At 49.5% G+C, this 20,036-nt stretch overlaps 2 protein-coding genes across 3 annotated transcripts in view; one reads left to right on the top strand and one right to left on the bottom strand.

The window, feature by feature from the left end:
• Positions 1-13,215, top strand: PCDH12 (protocadherin 12). Of its 2 annotated transcripts, XM_026858165.1 has the most exons (5): positions 1-194; positions 303-3,073; positions 3,591-3,685; positions 4,849-5,000; positions 9,468-13,215. In XM_026858165.1, exons 1-5 carry the CDS (start codon positions 158-160, stop codon positions 9,830-9,832), a joined length of 3,420 nt encoding a protein of 1,139 aa, XP_026713966.1. In that variant the 5' UTR covers positions 1-157; the 3' UTR covers positions 9,833-13,215. The 2 variants fall into 2 exon arrangements, with proteins under 2 accessions (XP_026713966.1, XP_026713965.1); XM_026858164.1 differs by having other exon boundaries at positions 1-3,073.
• The window catches only part of DELE1 (DAP3 binding cell death enhancer 1), a 22,572-nt gene continuing 9,942 nt past the window's right edge, over positions 7,407-20,036 (bottom strand). The window contains exons 7-12 of the mRNA XM_026858556.1: positions 19,249-19,391; positions 18,329-18,487; positions 17,338-17,430; positions 13,739-13,895; positions 13,223-13,487; positions 7,407-9,844 (exon numbers count right to left, since the gene is read on the bottom strand). Of these exons, the coding sequence (XP_026714357.1) occupies positions 13,231-13,487; positions 13,739-13,895; positions 17,338-17,430; positions 18,329-18,487; positions 19,249-19,391 (809 nt within the window). The 3' untranslated portion in view covers positions 7,407-9,844; positions 13,223-13,230. The remainder of the gene's footprint in view (positions 9,845-13,222; positions 13,488-13,738; positions 13,896-17,337; positions 17,431-18,328; positions 18,488-19,248; positions 19,392-20,036) is intronic.

Here is a 20,036-nt window from a genome sequence, read left to right on the forward strand (position 1 = left end):
CTCTGCGCCGAGCTGAGCGGTTCAGCCCGGGGAGCAGCTGGCTCTCCCGGCTGTCCCCCAGTGATGGCAGGGCGGGAGACAACTGTTGGACTCGCTCGCCATTTCTCCTCCGTTCCTACCAGCGGCTGGTGCTTGTGGGACATGGCGATGGGAGAGGATGCTGAGGACTTGCGATCCCCGTAGGGACCATCCGGGTATGCGGCGGCAGGCGGACAAGCCCGCGGCAGCGTGCTGGGGCAGCAAGGTGGTGGGCTTCGCCAACAGCATGCTGCTGCTGAGCCGCTCCGCTCTCCATCTCCCAGCCTTGTGGTGGTACCTCTTCCTCTCCGCCGATGCCCAGGAGGTGGCCACGTTCACGGTGCAGTACCGGGTGTTCGAAGAAGTGCCGCAGGGAACGGTGATAGGGATGTTGGCCGAGCACTTCGAGGGGGGTGAGAGTGGCGAAACAGCGGACACCTTCCAGCTGATGGAGACCCCCGGGAGGTTCCCGCTGCATGTGGGGAGTGGGGATGGGGTGCTCAGCACCGCCGGGCGGGTGGACAGGGAGCAGCTGTGCCGGCACAGCGATCCCTGCTGGGTCTCGTTCGACGTGCTGGCTGCCCGAAACCTGGCTCTGATTCACGTGGAGGTTCAAGTGCTGGATGTCAATGACAACGCGCCGCGGTTTCCCACACCGGAGCTGGAGCTGGAGATGTCAGAGAGTGCATCCCTGCGGACACGGATCCCGCTGGATCGAGCCCTGGATGCTGATGCCGGCCCCAATGCCCACTGCTCCTACGCCCTCTCCCCTAGCGAGCACTTTGCTCTGGAGGTTGTCTCCAGCTCCGATGGGACCAGGCATGCGGAGCTCATCGTGGTTAAAGAAGTGGACCGGGAGCTGCATTCTTCCTTCGACCTTGTGCTGACAGCCACTGATCATGGGGAGCCACCAAAGTCAGGTACTGCTTTAATTAAAGTAATCGTCCTTGACTCCAATGATAACAGCCCCATCTTTGCAGAGAGCTCTTTGATGGTAGAGATTCGGGAGGATGCTCTGCCTGGGACCCTCCTTGTGACAGTCACGGCCACTGACCCTGACCAGGGCCGCAATGGGGAGATCGAGTACAGCCTGAGCAAACATGCGCCCCCAGAGGTGCTGAGCGCTTTTGACATTGATGCCCGCACAGGCAGCATCATCCTGAAGCACCCGCTGGACTATGAGGAAACCCACGCCTACGAGCTGGATGTGCAAGCCCGGGACCTGGGTGCCAACCCCATCCCAGCGCACTGCAAGATCCTGGTCAAAGTCCTGGATGTCAATGACAATGCTCCTGATGTCCACGTCACCTGGGCCGCACGGGTGCCCGTGCTCTCTGAAGCCCTCCCCAAAGACAGCTTTGTGGCTCTGGTGACGGCCAGCGACCCTGATTCGGGAAGCAACGGGCAAGTGCTTTGCTCCCTCAGTCAAGGGTATGAGCACTTCAGGCTGAAGAGGACCAACAGCCACAGCTACGTGCTGATGACTAACGCCACGCTGGACAGGGAGCTGCGTGCCGAGTACAACCTGACACTGGTGGTGCGGGACCAGGGTGACCTCTCCTTGTCTGTGTTGAAGCACCTCACTATCTGCATCAGTGACGTCAATGACAATGCCCCCTCCTTCGAGAAGGCCACCTACGAGGCTGCCGTTGCTGAGAACAGCAAAGCACCTGCCTTCTTGCTCACCATCCGTGCCAGCGATCCTGACCTAGGTTTCAACGGGAAAATCACCTACAGCATCCTGGACTCCTCTGCTTCAGGTCTGGTCTCGATTGACCCCATGACTGGGGATGTTTTTGCCCTGCAAGTTTTTGATTATGAGCAGGTGAGGAGCCTGGAGTTCCTGGTGACAGCAGAGGACAGTGGTCACCCCAAGCTGGCGTCCAATGTCTCCGTCAGGCTGTCTGTGCTCGACCAGAATGACAATGCCCCTGTCATCATTGCGCCGGCGCTGGCGGGAGGCATGGCCACGCTCTCCATCCTGGTCAATGCAGACACGGGGTGCTTCTGGGTGGCCCCTGGGAATGGGAGCGCCCAAGGGACTGCAGTGGTAACCAATGCAACCCTCGTGTCATGCACCAGTGCTCCCCTCCTCTTCACCATCACAGCGAGGGATGTGGACTCTGGCATCAACGGGGCTCTTCGGTATGATTTGGTGGGTGGGGATGATGCTGGGCTTTTCATCCTGGACCCTCTCTTGGGGCAGATCTTCCTCAACACCAGCAATGCCAGCAGCCTCGCTGGCAGCGAGTGGGAGCTGGTGGTCCAGGTGAGCGATGGGGGGGACATTCCCCTGCATACCCTGGCCCGGATCCGCTTAGTTTTCCGGCATCACGGGGCATTCTCCAAAATCTCAGCCCAGAATCCCGGGTGGCTGAGCCCCTCTGTGGTGGCTGTTATCTGCCTGGCTGCTCTCCTGGGTGGGTGCCTTCTCCTTTTGGCTTTAACCCTGTCTTTGCATAAGAAGGAGAGGAAGGATGGCATGGCCTACAACTGCAGGGAGGCAGAGGATGCTCGCAGGCAGCAGCAGCTCAAGAAGCCGCACAGGCAGATCCAGAAGACGGATATCCACCTCGTCCCGCTGCTCCGGGGCCGGCCCCGGGAGGCTGAGCCCCCCCGGCCCTGCCAGGAGGATCTTCCTGGCACAGCCACCCCCATGCCAGGGGGTTCCCTGCAGGCTCCCCTCCACCTCACCCCTACTCTCTACAGGACCCTGAGAAATCAGAGGACCCAAAAAGACTCAGATGAGCAGCAGGAGACTTTGAATCTGCCCATCCTCCAGCGCCGGCCCTGCCAGCCCCACAGACTGAAAAATTTGGCCAAAGAGGCTGTGAGCCCCCCGGATGCACCACCGCACTGCAAGAGCTTGGTGAAGCCATCACAGGGGCCCGTGGGAGAACCCCCCCTGCTACCCAACCAGCCCGTGGGTGCTGGCAGACCTGGGCAGCCCCAACCCCACCAGCACATCCTCAGGAGCCTGGTCCGGCTATCGCTGGTGGCGCTGGCAGAGCAGAGCCCCACCGGAGAGTTTGCGATGGAGTCACCCCCGGTGCAGGTAGGAGCTGTTCCATGCATTGACAGGGGTGTGTGCCTCCCTTCGTCCGCCCCGCCAAATCCTTCCTTGCTCAGGTCTTGCACACCCTGGTGTGGTGGGAATGTGCAACCCGATGGACTTTGGTTGGTCTCCTGCCAGCCCTGGGCAGAGGTGCCCCAGCAGTAGGGGCTGGGTAGGATGAGCAGCCGCCCTGCCATGGGCAGGCCCTCCCCACGCCCACCAGGACGCCCTGGGAGCTGGGGTGGAGGATGGTTGCCACTGGGAGATGGGGACAACCTCGCGCTTGCTTCCCCAGAGCAGCAGGCTGGCAGGGAACGCTGGCAGGGATGGTGCAGGGGAAGCGCTGGGGCCAGGTGGGCTGCCCGGGCCCTTGTTTTCCTTCTGCTTGGGGATGCTGAACCATCTGCGGGAGGAGGAAATGCTATAAAAAGGCCGGGGGGGTTCGGAGGGGACGTCCTGGCAGGAAGCAGCTTGAGTGGCAATCGACGGGGCTCAACAGGCTTTTCCTGCCTTACAGCAAATGTCCCAGCTGCTCTCCCTGCTGCACCAGGGCCAGTTCCAGCCCAAAACAAACCACAGGGGAAACAAGTACACGGCCAAGAACGGCAGCAGGTAAGGCTGGCCCTCAGCCCTGCCATTCCCCACGCCCTGTTCCCTCGTGTCTCTGCTGCCTCTGCTTCGGTCCCACTGGCCCCAAGAGCCTCAAGACACCAGGGCAGCAGGCACGCAAGGCAAAACCTTGTCCCCAGCTTTGCTGACCCAAGATTTGGGAGGCAGCTCCTCCCTTCACGGGATGGCTGTGCTGTTCTGGTCCTGGCTCACCATTAGTATCCAGTGATTTCCTAGAGCTGCTCTGGGACACCTTTGGCAGCTCCTTCCATACTGACCTGAGCTCCTCCATGGCCAAGAACCTTCTGCTATCCTTTCTGGGGGCACACTGATGTGTTAAGAGTGTGATGGAAAGGTGCACTCAGGAACAAGAGGGTCCCAGCTTTGGAGGCAGAAGCATGAGGATGAGTTTTCTCATGGCTCCAGGTACCTTCTTAGAGATTCTGTTACCTGTTGACGTGAGTTCAGGGCCAGGAGGTTAGTGAGGGAAACACTGCTAGCAGGGACGAGGACTGATATCCCAGCTGTGCACTGAAGATGTTCCCAAACTTCATTGCATTCCCATTAAACTATGTTGTTGACATCTCCTGAGGATGCCAGGGCTTCGTCACTGCCTTGCCACATTCCCCCTGACCCCACCTGCCCAGGCCACGGGCAGACCCAGCTTTCTCCACCCTTTTCATCATCATCTCCATCTGCTGAGGATGGAGAGGGAAGGAGAGCTGTCCTGGGGCTACTGGGTCAGGGCTGGGCTGCGCTGCTCCTCCGAATTCACAGGGAAGAGCCAGCAGCTCCCCATTTGCTCAGGGCCTCCCTGAAGAAGGCTAAAAACCCTCTTGGGCAAGAAATGTGGTGCAGCTCCACGTGTAGCCCAGCACCCATCCAGGGCCCAGTTTTCAGAGGGTCCATGGGCACTCCTGATCTCAGTGCTTTTGTTCATGTGTGTGTGGTGTGGTTTTTCTTAAAAAAAACCCCAAACCCAAAACTCATTAATTGGCAGAGACTGAAATGATTATGCCTTCGGTACTGTGATGCACTGAGAGGATGCCCACATCCTCCCCTGGGTCATTTTATGAGGGATAAAGACAACCACGTTCAAAGCAATCAGTAAGGTAGGGTTGTATTAAGTGTTGAAGTGTGACTTGAGTGTTTTGGCCCCCTCCCAGGGCTGCGGGGCTGGATGCTGACTGCCTGAGCACAAAGGACAGTGGGCACGGCGAGAGTGAGGCAGAGGATCGCGATTCGGAGAGCGGCTTCGAGCTCTCTGTGCAGCAGCTGGTGGGAGAGGAGCTGGAGACCCTCCTGGAGCCGCAGGCAGGTGAGGTGGCCTTGTTACTGGGAGCATGCTGGGGCTGGTGGGGGGCTCCAGCAGCAGGATCTCCTTAAATAACACACTAACCCCATTCAGAAGATAAAAACTGGCTGGCCTGCAGCAAGCCAGGTGACATCTCATCTCCTAGGGTGGATCTGACCGCGGCAGATGCCTGGGACAGCATGTATGGACCATCCTATGCTTTTGGTACCAGGCAGTTTACATCAAAGGGACTTGCTGAGCTTCACGTTGGATTTTTTCATGTGTTTAATCACTCTTGGTAGATTTTTCCTCCCATGGATCTATCTGCTGCTGTTCAGTGGATTTGTGCAGTTGACATCTGTGGCGTAGGGGTGAAGTCCAGTTTTACTATGCAGCATGTGAACTGCTTCTCATGCTGACCTGGGCCCCTTCATTTCATGGTCTCCTAGTCCACGAAGAGTGAGAAAGGTGAAGAGTTGTCCTCAAGCCCCTCAAGATATTAAATATCCTTTGAGCCCCATCAGGCTCCTATTTCCTACCAGGCTGAACTGGCCCAGTCTCATCTCCTGTGACCAACCTGATACTAATTTTAGTGTATCTTTAACAAGAAGTGGTGACCAGAATCATGCACAGTGTTTAGGATACATCTACACTGGTAGTATAAGGAGGTCTTCTGGTTTGTTCTTCACTACTGTCCTGCCCAAGCTCCATGCTGAGCTCTGTTACCAAACTTCACAATGACTGCTGAATCCCTCCTCTGTGTGGTGGAGAGTTATCACTATATGATGTGTTGTTCTTTGTGACAATTACTCTGCAGTTGGTGACATGGAAATCCACCAGCCACTTTTGCTCATGGCATTAGGTCCTTCAGCAACACTCTGCTTTTATGTCAACACTTCAGTAGAGTCAACACCAATGTCATCCACTGTTGGACAGATACTCTAGGATGACCTCCCTTTGTGGGGAAGATTTATTTATTCCTACCCTTGCTTCCCAGCTTTTAACACATATTAGTGCTTAACAGAACGTGGCTGTTAATTCAGGGACAGCTCAGTCCCCCGAGAGCTTGGCTGGTGCACTCCTGCAAGCTCAGGTGTCCTCTGTCAACCAGGGCTCTTCATCCACCTCTTCCAAAGATGCCAAATTTGCAAAATGCAATTCCCTGCCTTGCAAATGTCATCTCAGTTCTTGTCCAAATAGCAGGTACTCGGCTATCTGCTGAGTTTTGCATATAATGATTTCTATGAATCTGCCTGCACTAGATTCACCCTCACGTGCTTAAAAACTCATGTCACAATTTCTACCTTCCTCTCCTCTGATACCGTGTTCATTTGAAGCAGTAGTTAACGAACAGCAGTTAATAAACCAAGCAATTTCATATCTGAGTTCCTCTAGCACTCCAGGGTGAATACCATCTGGGTCTGACATTTTCTACACGTTCCTTTTATTGATTTGTTCTAAAAATCTCTTCTACTGGCATTTCAATTTGAAAGAGTTGGGCTGACTCATGTCCTGTAGCAGAAATTTCATTGTGGAGCCTCTGCGCTCCTCCACAGCAAGAGGAACTCATTGAGGTTTGCTGCTGTAGTCATTTTAATTCCAGAGCTGGGCATTTTCTGTGCTCTTGCTTAGAGGGAGAACCATGCTGCTTCTGTCTGTTTGCCTTCCTGCCCTTTTATTCTAGTAAGGAGCCAACAAAGAAAAGGCCGAGTGAAATGAAAGCTTCCTTGGATTCCTGCAGCCAACAGTGGGGAGAAAACAGGCTGCGTAGCTCCATCCCATGGGTGTACTGGCATGCACTGGTCCCAGTAAAGGGACTGGTTGACCTGCTCAGCACATCTTCCCAGATTCAGTCCTCCCCAGACAGGTAGCATCCTAGAAAATCTGTGCTATGGGGACACATACCCATGAAATGCCATCTCCCACGCTTCTTGCACTTGATAGAAAAAAAATCCCTTTTGCCAAATCACTGGAATTTCAGAGTGAACACCAGTGGTGCATGCTGAGGCTATGCCAGCGTGGCTTCCTGCCCACAGAGTAGTGCTGGACATGACAAGAGGCTGCCCTGTTTCAGTGGTGAAAAACAACCTTAACCATGAGCCCAGACCTTCCCAAAAAGGCAACAGAGCACAGACGACAGAGCTGCTGGACTCCTTCCTCCTCTCCCAAACACAAACAGAGAAGTTGACTTGCATCCTGAGAGAGGGAGGAAGGAAGCATTGCTTGTGCTCAGGAGTATCATAACAGCTGGCGGAGGCTGTCTGGGCCTTTGTGCTACTCCCAGCGGGGGGGGGAACTGCACGAATAATCTGTCCCAACCAGCTCTCTGGCTGTTTATGCTGTGAGCATCAAGCTGCGGGCTCTCAGCACCCAGCACTGTCTATTAACACCTATCTCCCACCAGCGAAACAGAGTGCTCCCAGCAGCAGATGAGAGATATAACTTTATTGATTATAAAACCAACCTCTGCTCCCGAAACACCATTAAAATAAGGCAGTAAAGAGTTATCGGTCAAATTAAACACACCTAATTACAAGGTTTCATGGCCACGGGACCATCAGCTCATGGTGTCTTGGCTCTCCCTGCAGCGAGCAGACTACTGTTGTGCCCTGCTCTAGAGCTGAAGTATCAAAATATTCAGGGAATGCAGCGGCTTCTTGCAGATTGAAGAGGAGAGAACTGTGGCTGTTTTACAGAAAAAACATGGGACTTCAGCACACTTGGGAGATCTCTTAAGAACAGTCACTGTGACTGAAAGAAAATACTGAGATTGCAGAAAGCCTGGAAATTAAGCATCACAAAAGAATTTTGGGGCTTCAGCTAAAACAAATTCTAAATGATGTCTCTGCCCTTCTCTCCTTGCCAGGTCTGAATCCCAGCACTCACCCCCATCCCACCCCAGGATGTGGCTGTTTTCAAAGCAAAAGGACTAATTACTTAGTTGGCTGAGGAAGGAGACCTGTCTCAGTGCTTGACTTGCCACTGACCGAGGACCATGTGTCCCAGGCTGTGGCAGGGTATCCATTACCTTCTGGAAGCAGCACGATGAGTGCACTGGAACAGGGACCCTCCTTTCGGAGGTCACTTTCTAAGTCAAAGCCCCATAATTATTGACAGCAGCTCTTGCCATCTGATCAGGACTTCTGTGTTTTGTTACCAGACACCAGTTATTTATTTTGCTGCTCTCTAAGTGTTTCACAAACCTGACGGTCACTTCGAACCTCCCTGTGGTTCTTGGTTATGCTTTGCAAATGAAGCAATGAGGGGCTGGAAGGCAGCGTCTGTGCAGCACATCACGGAGTCTTGTTTACCAACTGCAAAGCTCTACCTTAAAAAACAAGAACTGCCATTTCCTTTCCTGCTGTCTGATGAGGAAGCTATTCCAGGCTCACCCCTGCTATGGGGTCCTTCCTTTAATTTCCAGTATATGTTTATTCATGGACAGTTATAATCACTTCTTCTTTTGCCAACACTATTTTAAGCATAAAGATTTCCTTTGTCGGTGCTTATCTCATCGAAATAATGACAGGTTGCAGTCAGGTCCCTGGTGAGCATTTGCTTCCTTAGGCTAAGCAACCTCTATCTCTTGGGGTCTCCACCATGTAAGCCTGGACTCTCTCCTGTTTTCATCTCAATCGTTTTCTCTGCACTTCTGTCATTTCAGATCCTCTTTCCTACAGATGGATAATCAGATTTGTATGTAATACTCTTAATCAGGTCTCACCGGACCTAGTAACAATGCCACAGATATGTCTTCATGCCAACAGGGAATACCTTGACCAACACACTGTATGATTTTATTTGCTCTTTTTGGGGCAGAATCACATTACTGGTACACTAATGAGCCTGCAACCAACACCCACACTAGGCTCCCACTGCTCCTCATCTGTTTCCAATTGATGAACAACTACTTTACAGCTCAATTTTTTGTTACCAGTCTTCAACCATCCAGCTGTGCATTTTATAATCCAAAATTTCATTCTACTTCTGCTGTTATTGTTTTCACAATAACCCATTTCTTTTCAGTCTCAATATGCCTGATTAGTAGCAAATTCCCATGCTAGAGTAACCGTTAAGGGAAGTCCACTAGTGACCTTTCTGTCCAACACTTCTCACTTGAAAGCTTTTCATTGTTGTCTCCCCTTTAGCCAGTCCTAGACCCTCACTTTCTCCAGCTTTGCTAAACATTCAGAGAAGTGCCACTTGAGGCTGCACCAAATGAGAAAGTAAAGTGATCCTAATATACAATAAAAAAACCCCAAACCCCAAAACCCCAGTAGTTTTAAACCAGTTCTGGTTTGTTTTTTTAAGCTGCTGGTTTGAATGATGCCGCTGGTAGCTTATCTCTAGACCTGTTTACAATCAGTCCTCTCACAGCTGATTTCAGAAGTCTCATTTCTCAATTTATTTTCTTTTTAACTTTTTTTTTTCCCCTCTCTCCTGTGGTATCCTCTATGTCTCACCACCAGTTCTTGTTTTCACTCCCTCCAGAGCTGGCTCTCAAGAGGCTGACGGCTGCTGACCCAGCATGGGTGGCTCGGCTCTCCCTGCCACTCACCAGTAGTTACAAGGATAACATCTTCTCCCCTGACTCCCCGCATTCACCTCAGGATGAGGAAGCTGCAAAGCAGGAGAAACCAAGGACCTTTGAGACCTTCGGCAAAGGTGCTGGGGCTGACTTGAATGCTGCTGGGACAAGACTGGCCAGCACTTTCCTTTCTGAAATGAGCACCCTCTTTGAAATGATTTTGTCCCAGAAGGTCCAAGTCCACAATGAAACAGGCTCGGGGCTTCTGCGGCAGCTGTCGGCACACGGGAAGAGCCTTGGACTGGAAGACAGTGCTCCTGTTCTGTAGGCAGCTTGGCGGCTGTGATAAGGAGATAAGAGTCAGACAGAGCTTCTTTCTGCATTTCAGGTGCACGCGTGCTTTAACAGGGTCATCCATCTCTAGACTGATCACGACAGGTGTATTTCTTCCTTTGCCTCACCCCATCAAACTTCTCCATGACTGATTTCACCTTGTTTAGTTCCCTTCTACCTGCCTGTTCTTGCCTTACTAGCTTTCCTCCTCTTCCACCCTCATTTTTCACCATATCATCACATCAAGTCACACAACAGCAGGAGGGCCCTTTCCTCCCAGGGCAGGCTGATTGGGGTGGGGGGGTTGTGGGATTAACCATAACAGTCAACTAAATCCACCTGATCACAGATTGTGCACCACGGACAGTAAAATATCACAGTCATGGACTTTGCAATATGCTGCAGAGTTGGGCTCCAGGATCTCAGTTCTTATTTAAATAAAATTGTTTTTTTTTAACACTACCACCTCTGGACCAAGGTGCAGTATAGCTGACATGATGATATATCTGCAGAAAGCCTAAAATGGCAACTCAGAAAGAGGAGATCTGCCTGTTGTCTTCCACTGATCTTTTCACCTTTTGTGGTTCTGCCACTGTGAACGTGGTATTTTGTAAAACACCCCAAAATCAGCACTGGCATCTCTAATATGGCTGCACTAGGTGCCCACAGTTTCTTTCTCCATGCTCTTGAGGCCACTGGATTCTGAAAGCCTAAGCCTTGCCCAGAAGTAGACAACAGATGGCTGGAGTCTGCCAAAGTAACCTGGGAAAAGGGAAGCGTGAAATCACTGTTTAGAAATATTCAGTCACAAGCTTCAAGCATATTAGGGCCTTTCAACTTCGATCTGTATGTATGTGAACTGTAAGACAGTTTTAGGATAATAGCATGTGTAAGAAAACTCAAATGTGGATATTAGTAACAAAGAAAGAAGCACACAGGTGGTGTTAACCACGGGGATTTGCACTCACAGAGAATGGAAAGACAACAATGGCATAAGCATCTGGAGTGCACCTGTAGGCTTGCGCAACGGTGCATGGATGGTAGGTAAGGGCTTCTGGATTGTGCACGTACAGGACTCACCTAGTACCATAGTTTGTGCCTTCCAACTATGATACAAAACGCCAGAACAAATGTGGGGCATGTTGGCAAAGTGGCTGTACAGGTGAGAGGAGAGTCAGGCTATGGGAATGCTGGTGAGCCACCCCCTGCTGCCAGCAGCACACAGTGCTTGCTGAGTGACTACGGCAACGAGGCCTCCCCTCTGCCACACTGCAGGCCAGCAGCATACACACTGCTTGCTTTCCTTCACCACTTTACATTAAAAGTACTCCACAGATACCACAGTTCACAACATATCTTTCTCCACAGGTAATTTGCTTATGGCGGGGCTGTCGCACCAGGTGTCTTTGGGTGATATTTTGGCTTTCATTGTACTGTTAAGTTGAAGAAGAACAGGCAGCCTGACCCAGCAGACATGATCCTGGAGTGTCTCCACTGTCCAACCCATGTTCCTTTTCCATGCACCTAGAGGTGACAGTGCCCTGTTTGTAGTGTGTACACACACAAGCCACAGCAGCAGACAATCATAGAGATAATTTAAAATTAAGTTAATGAGAAAGTTACCCCTTTCTATTGCTCTCAGGACCAAATGACAAAAGCAACAGAGTAAGATTTCCCCAGGTAAACTCTTTAATACCAAAAATATCCATTGTTGTATTTGGAGTCTCTGAAGTGCTTTACAGATGACCCCATCTCTGACAATAAACTACACTGATGGGTTGGCCCCAGCCTGCTTATACTGCTGTGCTGCTAATAGAAGTACCTTGCTGTTTTGTTTCACAAACAGGCTCTTGCACTAAAACAATGCCAGTGAGCCAAATTCTGAGATGCAGCTGGGCAAACCACGAGGGAGGTGTATCTGTGAGTGTGAGGAGGCACAGGCCTAAGGGGTTCCTCTGCATCCTGGGACAGAGGAACAAACACAGGGACACACAGAGGACAAACACACGGCACAACCTCACATACTCCTCTGCAAAGTTACTTTGATGTGCCTGTCAAGGGACAATTTTCACAGAAAACTACATTATAATAAGCAGATTAAAAAGGAGACAAATTCCTCTCTCTTGGTTCAATTTCCTGATCCTGCAAAGTGCTTTCAACCCCCAAGCCTTACCCCCATCCTGTCCTGACCAATGTGTAAGCATGTTGTGGATTATCACAGAATAGGAAATCCACCCGAGGAATTTCCTGCTAATTGTATCCTGCTTGATAAAGGAAATGGTCTAAGAAAGTTTGGTCTGAGCAGAAAGAGAGACCAGACTAGAAGAACAATCAGATGTGTTGAGCTCTGGCTGTGCCCTTCCCTTGGTTAATGGAGACCATGGCAAGTTCAGGATGGGGCCATTGCCTTTGTTTTTCAGAGCTCGATCTACACAAAGCACCCCATGGTTACAGGAAGCTGGACAGTTTGTACAGATGCCCTTGAACCAGTTTAAACTGGTGTGGACAAATGTCTTTTTCCAGATTCAGCTGCCCCAGTGGAAGAAATTATCATACCAGCTGCTTGCCGCTGTCTGCCTGACAGTGGTTACTGCCCGCTGGGAGCATCCCTTAGCCACTTCAGTGAAAATGAGCTGGCGTGCTTAGCAAACATGTACAACATAAATTTTGAAGCAAACCTTGCTCATTGTGACTCAAAGGGGTGTACCCGTGGGAGCAGCTCACTGCCAGAGCTGAAGGAATAATAACTGGGGACCGAAGGACACTGACAATGGTGCAGGATGGCTGAGGACAGCCATTACTTTCACTGGTTCAGGTGGATCCATAAGCCATATCCCACAAACATCTGTGCCATAATAATCAGAATTCACTCTTGCTTGCACAGGTTTGAAAGCAGATTAAACTGCCACACTGGCAACGTAGAGAGAAGCCCAGATTGTGCTGGTAGCAGAATCACCGTGGGAACAGCTAGCCTTGAAGTGATATCAAATTGCCTCAGAGGGTGCAGGCCAGGCCCATCAGGGAGTTAGCTGCCAATATCACCATACGATGGCTTGTAAACCTCACTGGGGGACCATGTGCAAGATGCTCAGGGCTACTGGAATTATAGCCCCAAATCATACCACTGTGGCATGGTGGAAGGCTACACGTAGCTCTGTATGGAAATGTAGGAGCATAAGGAAGGTCCTTGTATGGGAAGGCAGAGGGCCAGATGACATGGTGGCACAGGAGATGCTACAAGGTTTATTCTCAAAACACCAATATTTAAAAATGGCTCCTGTTCCATTAACAGAAAGCTTTCTCTTCCCATTCACTGCTAGCCTGCTTCCAGCTCCACACAGACTAAGAAAGGCTGCCTTGCCTTCCACCTGCTTACATCACTTACCGGCCGCTCTAGTAACGGCAGCGCTGAGGCTCCAAGCACTGCAGCTCCAGTGGTGCTGCCCTGTTTCCGAGGGCACGGCTCCATCCTGCACCACTGAGCATCATCGTGTGGAGTCCGTCTGTGCTCCAAGAGTGGGGCAGGGTGAGGGCAGATTGTCTTGGCTGGGTGGTGTGGAAGCCTGCGGGCATATGCTCAATAGCCCAGAAGCAGGGGCTGGAGGAAGAAGCTCTTATTGCAGAAGGGAACAAATGCTTTGTTTGCATATCTGGAAGTACATTAAAAAAAAGATATTAATGATGCATCATACTATAGGAACAGCCTCTCCACTTCAGCTCGACTGGAAATAGCTGGTAAGAAGTGGAAAGGGCGGATAAAGAAAAGTGGCCCCTTCAGTAAGAAGGACGACTTCTTGCCACGGCCCTGTGCCACATGTCCTCTGGCAATATGGGCCCCACTTTTATGGGGTCACTACCCCGTGCAGTCCCACACACCCTCTTCCCCTGCTGTCCGCGGTACCTTCCACCTCCTCTTCTAACACTCGCAGCCTCTCCCGAGCGTTCCTGTTCCCAGCAGCAGCTGACTGTTGGTAGTGTCTCATCGCTTCTGCCAGGTTCTGCTGCACTCCAAGGCCTTTCTCATAGCAAACGCCCACGTGATACCTGCTTTGGGCATCCTAGCCACAGGAGATAGCACAGCAATGAGCCCCACACCACAGAGATGTGAAGACAGCCCACAAAAGGAGAACAGAGAGTCTTTAACACCTTCTTTAAAGTTTAATGCTGTACCTTTGGTTACCTTCTTTAAAGCTTACTCCTCTACCTTTGGTCCCTCAGACCATATCTTCAACAATTTAGTTCTTTCTTGGAGCTTATAGTGAAGCAGAATTTCTTACCAGCCATCTCTGACTCTGCTCCCTTGTATCCCTTTCCAATTAAATTCACTGATTTCCTTTCAACATACCGATCTGTGTCACAGGGACAAAGAAACTGCTGTCTCCTCAGAGCATCCCAATTGTCTTAGGGGTCAGAGCTAAGAGGCCTTGGACAGCCTTGACTGCATCCACATCCTGATCACACCCAAACCCTGAGCACGCCCTGTGGACTGCTCTACTACAGTTCATGCAGAAGTCTTGTAAAAACATAACAAATGCCACAGAGGTAATTGCTGCCAAGAGTTGGAAGATTCCCCTTGGCAGCATCAGGCCTTCAACACAACAGCTCACCCCTATCTTGCTCAGCCCCACCTAATTATATTCCAGAAGAAATCTCAAGCAGCAGAAATGAAGCCAAGCAAGTAAGTGCTAGAGAAAGGACACTTAAACTACTTAGACACATGTAACTGCTAAGAATGGACTAGAAAGTAGAGGATGCCACTGCAGATGGGTCAGTGAAGCCAAATCCAAACCAGTGATATGTTTACATCTTGGCTGTGCACTTTACCTTTGAGATCCAATGGGAGGAAAAGGGTTTCACAGATAGCAAGAAAGCAAGATGATGGCCCTGAAGACACTGAAAAGACCGCATGGGCTACCAGTCACACAGACCTTTTCCAGCAAAAAAGCCAGCAACATAACTTGAAGGGTGTGATTGCCAGAAACACGATCTAAACAAGGCTTTGCAAAAAAAAAGGAAATAAAAAAAAAGGAAGTAAGTAGCAAGCTTTAATAAAGCCATGAGAAAAGAACATATTGCAAGTGTTGCTGTCTGGGATGTAGCTGGTAGAGGAAAGCGAAGAACTTAATGAGTGGGTGCTTTGCAAAATGTTGCAAGTCCCAGTTTATGACAGCAATAAACTTCTTCAGAGATGAGATAAACATGTTGAAAGATTGGCACTTCAGATGTGACAAGAGACAGGGTTAAATAAGTATGAAGTATTCCACTAGCCGTCTCTTATCTGATGAACACCTCAAAGACAAGACCACAAGAAGAGATCCCCAAATTAGCATGGCATAAGTGACTGCGATACGCTTTGAAATCTGAAGGTCAGACTCAGTTTTCCATCACCACTTTTTTTTATATTCTATGGTTGCATGCATAAAATAAGGGAGGATAAGAAGTGGTAACCAAAGCAAAAGGCAGCTCTCTGAAGCATCATTGTATTTGGAAGAACACCTGTCAGAGCTTCCCCCTTGGCTTTAGCACAGAGCAACAACCTGGTAGAGAAACACCTAACCCATGACTTTTTGTGCCTGTTTTCCCTTTTCTGGAGTTGTAGCTAAATGGTGCTGTCCTTGCTTCACCCATATCCAGTCTTCTTTTAATCAACTAAACATAAATTCATATTCCAGGGTAATGGGAGAAAAACATACTCAGGGAGCCCTCCTCCCAGCAGAAGGCGTGGGGTACATCCCAGGGAGCCTACGCACCAGCCTGTCACCAAAGATGAGGCTGTGGTAGATCTGCAGCCAGGATCCATCGGGAAGCAGAGATGGGGAAAGATGACTAGCTCCTGAGAACTGTCCCGGCTGGGACCAAAACAGTGATCTACAGCAGGGTACCCCTGGGACCTACAGTTACCTGCTAGATTTTCTGTTAAGGGTTTACTAGGCATTGAATAAATGACAATCATCTATTGAACAAGATAATTCATTGTTGTATTGTGCAGCGTATGCATCTGACATCAGGATGGAAGAAAGAAGTCAGTGATGCAGCTTATGAGAGATCTTCAGCAGATCTGGAATTAAATACTGTATCAACCACCATGAACATGATGTCTGAGCTGCTGGTGCTAGTCTCACCAGTGGTCTAGTCTCACCAGTGATCTAACAAGTGCCTGCATTGTTAAAAGTAGGTGAAAACTGAAGTGGTAAAGTTTGCAAGTGATGTAGTGTCATTCAGAGTGATCAAATTTACTGCAAAGAATTAATTAATAAAGAACTTGCAGTGAGCAACAGAATCCCAGAGGAAACTTGGTGTTGACAAACACAAAACAGCGCTTATAGAAAGAAATCTATGAGTCACTGTGATAGCTCCTTGAAACCATCAAGTCACTGCTCAGTGGCAGGCAAAATGGCAAACAATATTAGGAATTATTGGAAGGAAATATGGAACAAAGCAGAGGATCTCATTAATTCAGATCCCTGGCATGCCTCCATCTTGAGTGCAGTTTTAGTCCAAGCATCTTAAATCGGTCAAAGGAGACTTAGAAAAATAGAGAGAAGCCTGACAAGCAAAATGGAACAGCTTAACTATGTGGAGAGACAAACTAAACTAGCACTCTGCAACCTGCAGAAGAAATGACTCAGAGAGGACATACTGAAGGGCGACAGAATCAGAAGTCTTAGCCAGAAGAGGGAATAGCTATTCATTATTTTCCATTATACAAAAGCTGTGGGAACTGAAGTTAAAATGAACAAGTTCTTCAGAAAATACTAGCTATTACAATGCAGTGCAAGCTGAAAATGAGTGAACAATGTCACAGTGCTGTAAAGAAACAAAACTGTGGGATGCAGAAACCTGGCTGCAAGACATGGGATGTCATATTCAACTACTCTAAGTGCTGGTAAAGGTTCAGGAGCGGCACTATGCTGAGACTGTGGCACCGCCCTTCCAAAACAGACAAGCCTGGGTCACTCAGAGAAACTTCAACACTGAGCAAGAAAATTGTTGGGGATCTGGACAACATGATGTGTGAGGATCAACTCAAACAATAGGGGAAGGCTGAATGGGGATTGAAGCATGTTGAAGGCCCCTGCAAAGAAACAGTCTTTTCATCCTCTCTATAAAAAGCAGGAAATAATGGGTCAATTTTGAAGAACGGATTCAAGATAGACACAAAGTTCTCAAAATGATACAGTCGTGAAGGAGTTTGTCTGAAGAGCGTGTAGATGCTTCATAATGGGAAACTTGGAAAATTATGCTAGATGAATGTAAGCACTAGTGCTGTAAGAATTGCTCTAACCCAAAAGGGCTGTTTCTACATTCATGTTTTGTAGGGTCTGCGCCCCAGGGCCTGCTTCTCCTCCAAGATGCACCAAGGCTCCACCCTGTCCTTTCAGGCTGTGAGGCAAAATCCTGACACTTGCTCCCGTTTCCAAGAAGCCCTGAAATCTGTGACCTGTAACCTGCAATGATGCCAAACTGGGAACAATCACAGCTTGCAAAGGGATTACTTACACCGTTCTTTGCTGCCAGCAGCAGGTACTTCAGACCCCTCTTTTCCTTAGGTTGCAGCCCCCTCATGTAGAACACTCCAAGAAAAGCCTGTGCCTACAACAAACCATGACACAAATCAGCCAGGATCTTCCCCCTTAATTACTTCAGTTCTTCTACTGATTTTGCAAGTTGCTCAAATGGTGGGGTTACAGCAGCAAGAGGAGCCTGCTAAGTACCCTGCTTGCTGCAAAACCTGTTGAGAGAAGCAGAGGGCTGTCCTAGGAAAAGTCAGCCTGATATGTAAATACAAAAAATCATATTTGATCTATAGAACTCCACTATATGTGCAGTTAACATCACCATACTAGCACCGTAAGACCCAGAATATCACTTCAAACTGCACTGTGGAAGTCAGAGCCAGAGAATGGCTCCTACTCGTGAGCTGTCCATAAGATACAGCAGATGCATTTCCTGGAACAGCATGCTACATGAGACACAGTCACTGCCAGAACGACTGGTGTTCGCAACACAAGATGGCACATGCCTAAATGCATCCCCTAAAGAGTGGGAAAGGAGGGCAAGGTACACAGATCCATGCCGATGAATCATCTTGAAAAGTCACAGATAAAATATGAGGATCTGTTCTTACTTCAGGCATCTCATGGAAGTTCTTCCACCAAAGCAACCTGTACTCTCATAACACAGAGAGAGATGAAACACAGCTACATTTTCAACCATCGGTCAGTTTTCCTAAGGCAATGCCCTAATCTAGGTGTCTAATCTAAGAGCCCCATTAAAAAGCCCAACAGCAGAACAGACAACCAACACAATTAGCTGCTTCCTATGTGCAGGCAGGGCTGTCTCCTGTACACTGACAGGAGTATAAACATGTAGGAAGAATTTTGCGTCCAGTCCCACAGATGCTGCTTTCCAGGATGTCTTGTGGTTCAAATCCTTAGACAGGGCTCTCTGCTGGCTCTCCCCTATAAGCTCCCATGGTGTGGACACTGACCTCTGTAATCCCAGCCATTGCTGCTTGCTCCAGGAAAGTCACTGCCTTCTGATGCCTGTCCCATTCATTTTCAGGTCTGTGGCATAAGAGGTATCTAGCGTAGCGGTACTGTGCCATGGGGTGACAGCTTCTGGCTGCATGGCAATAATAAAAAGCTGCCTGGAAAAAGAGAAACACACTTGTGTGATTCAGGTAATACATGCCCACAAACATGATGACTCCCCTGTGGCCAGGACTGGCTTAACCTCTCTGTCTAGATCTATCATAAGCTGCACACTCTTACCCCAGCAGCCCTCCCACTCCTCCCCGCTGAAGAACGTGAGATTGTTGAAGTGAGACAGTGGACTGTGACTATACGAGAGCCCTCTAACCTCTAACCTTCTCCAGTCATAGCTCCCTGCATGTTGAAGGGGGTGGCACTGGGCCAGCAATACCAAAGCTTATTCTGTGCCAATGGGGATCTGCACAATTACTCCAATCAAGCTGCCTTTGTGGATCTTTCCAGCTCCTGAAGGTGCTAACTACGGCCAGCACACACTAGGTGGCAGGCTGTAGTTAAGGTACTCAAACTGGTTGGCTCGAGCTGTAAAGAAGCCCTGGTATGTGCAGTGGTGTTTTAAATACAGTAACATGACAGGTTTCTTCTTGGTACTCTCCCGGGTGCTAGCGGCACAGCCTGTGTACCTAGGAAAAGACCTCAGAACCTATGAAAAGGGGGATTTCAGGAGCACATCTCTGAGGGGATCTATGACACTGAAGCCAGCACTGCAAACTTGTATTTAATATTATTTTCAGCATTTTCTAATGAGACTTCAGGAGTCTGTCACACCCATGCAAAAGGAGAAAAGCGCCTGCGCACCCAACAAAGGCCACCCTCCTGGTCTGTGCTGCATGTACACAATCCTTCAAGCCATAGATACCTTTTCCAAGTCTTTTTCCGTGCCTCTGCCATGTTCATAACACACACCCACATTGAACTGGGCTTTGCTGTAGCCTCGATCTGCTGCCAGTTTGAAGCAGGTATAGGCTATCCTGTAACGGCCTGCTCTCATACTTTCAATCCCTGAGAAGAACACAATGTAAAAAACAGGGAAAAGAATACAGACACAATGCAGCCTCAAATGCAGCAACCTCCCCCACAGCTACCAGACCTTACCTGGCCCATGCCAAGCGCTCCGGCCCACTTCCAGCTCACTCACCAACCCTCACACCACAGGACCAAAGTTTCCATAGGAAAAATTGCAACTCTGTGCTTCAGGAATTTTTCTAGCCTCATTGCAAAGAGGGATCACAGGCTAACACAACGTATGGTTCGCACAGAAGCGGCTCGCTTTTTTAGTGCTGCAACTAGTGGTGTATATAGGGCAGGGACTTTCAGATCATTGCATCTTCCTTCAGCTCTTCTTAGGAGCTGCAATTCTGCAATTGCTTTTTCAGCTTGTCAGGAAGACTGAGATCTCAGACAATAAAAAAGGATACAAGGATACGACATCTCGTGTTGCAAAAAAGAAAGAGATGGCTTAATTTCCAACTACAGATGTCAGGACAACAGTGCAGGCTTCAACCAAGCCTGGATTTAAATATGCTGATATAAATCAGGTGGCAGGATGGGACAAAGGGCAATAAATCTCTCAAAGCAGAGTTGAAATTGCTGAAAGGAGGCTTCAGCTTGGGTATATGCCATCTCTGCCTTCACACAAGACCTGCA

Source organism: Athene cunicularia (assembly GCF_003259725.1).
Source record: "Athene cunicularia isolate RWA chromosome 13 unlocalized genomic scaffold, athCun1 chr13_part1, whole genome shotgun sequence".
In the NCBI taxonomy this organism is placed as follows: Eukaryota; Metazoa; Chordata; class Aves; order Strigiformes; family Strigidae; genus Athene; species Athene cunicularia.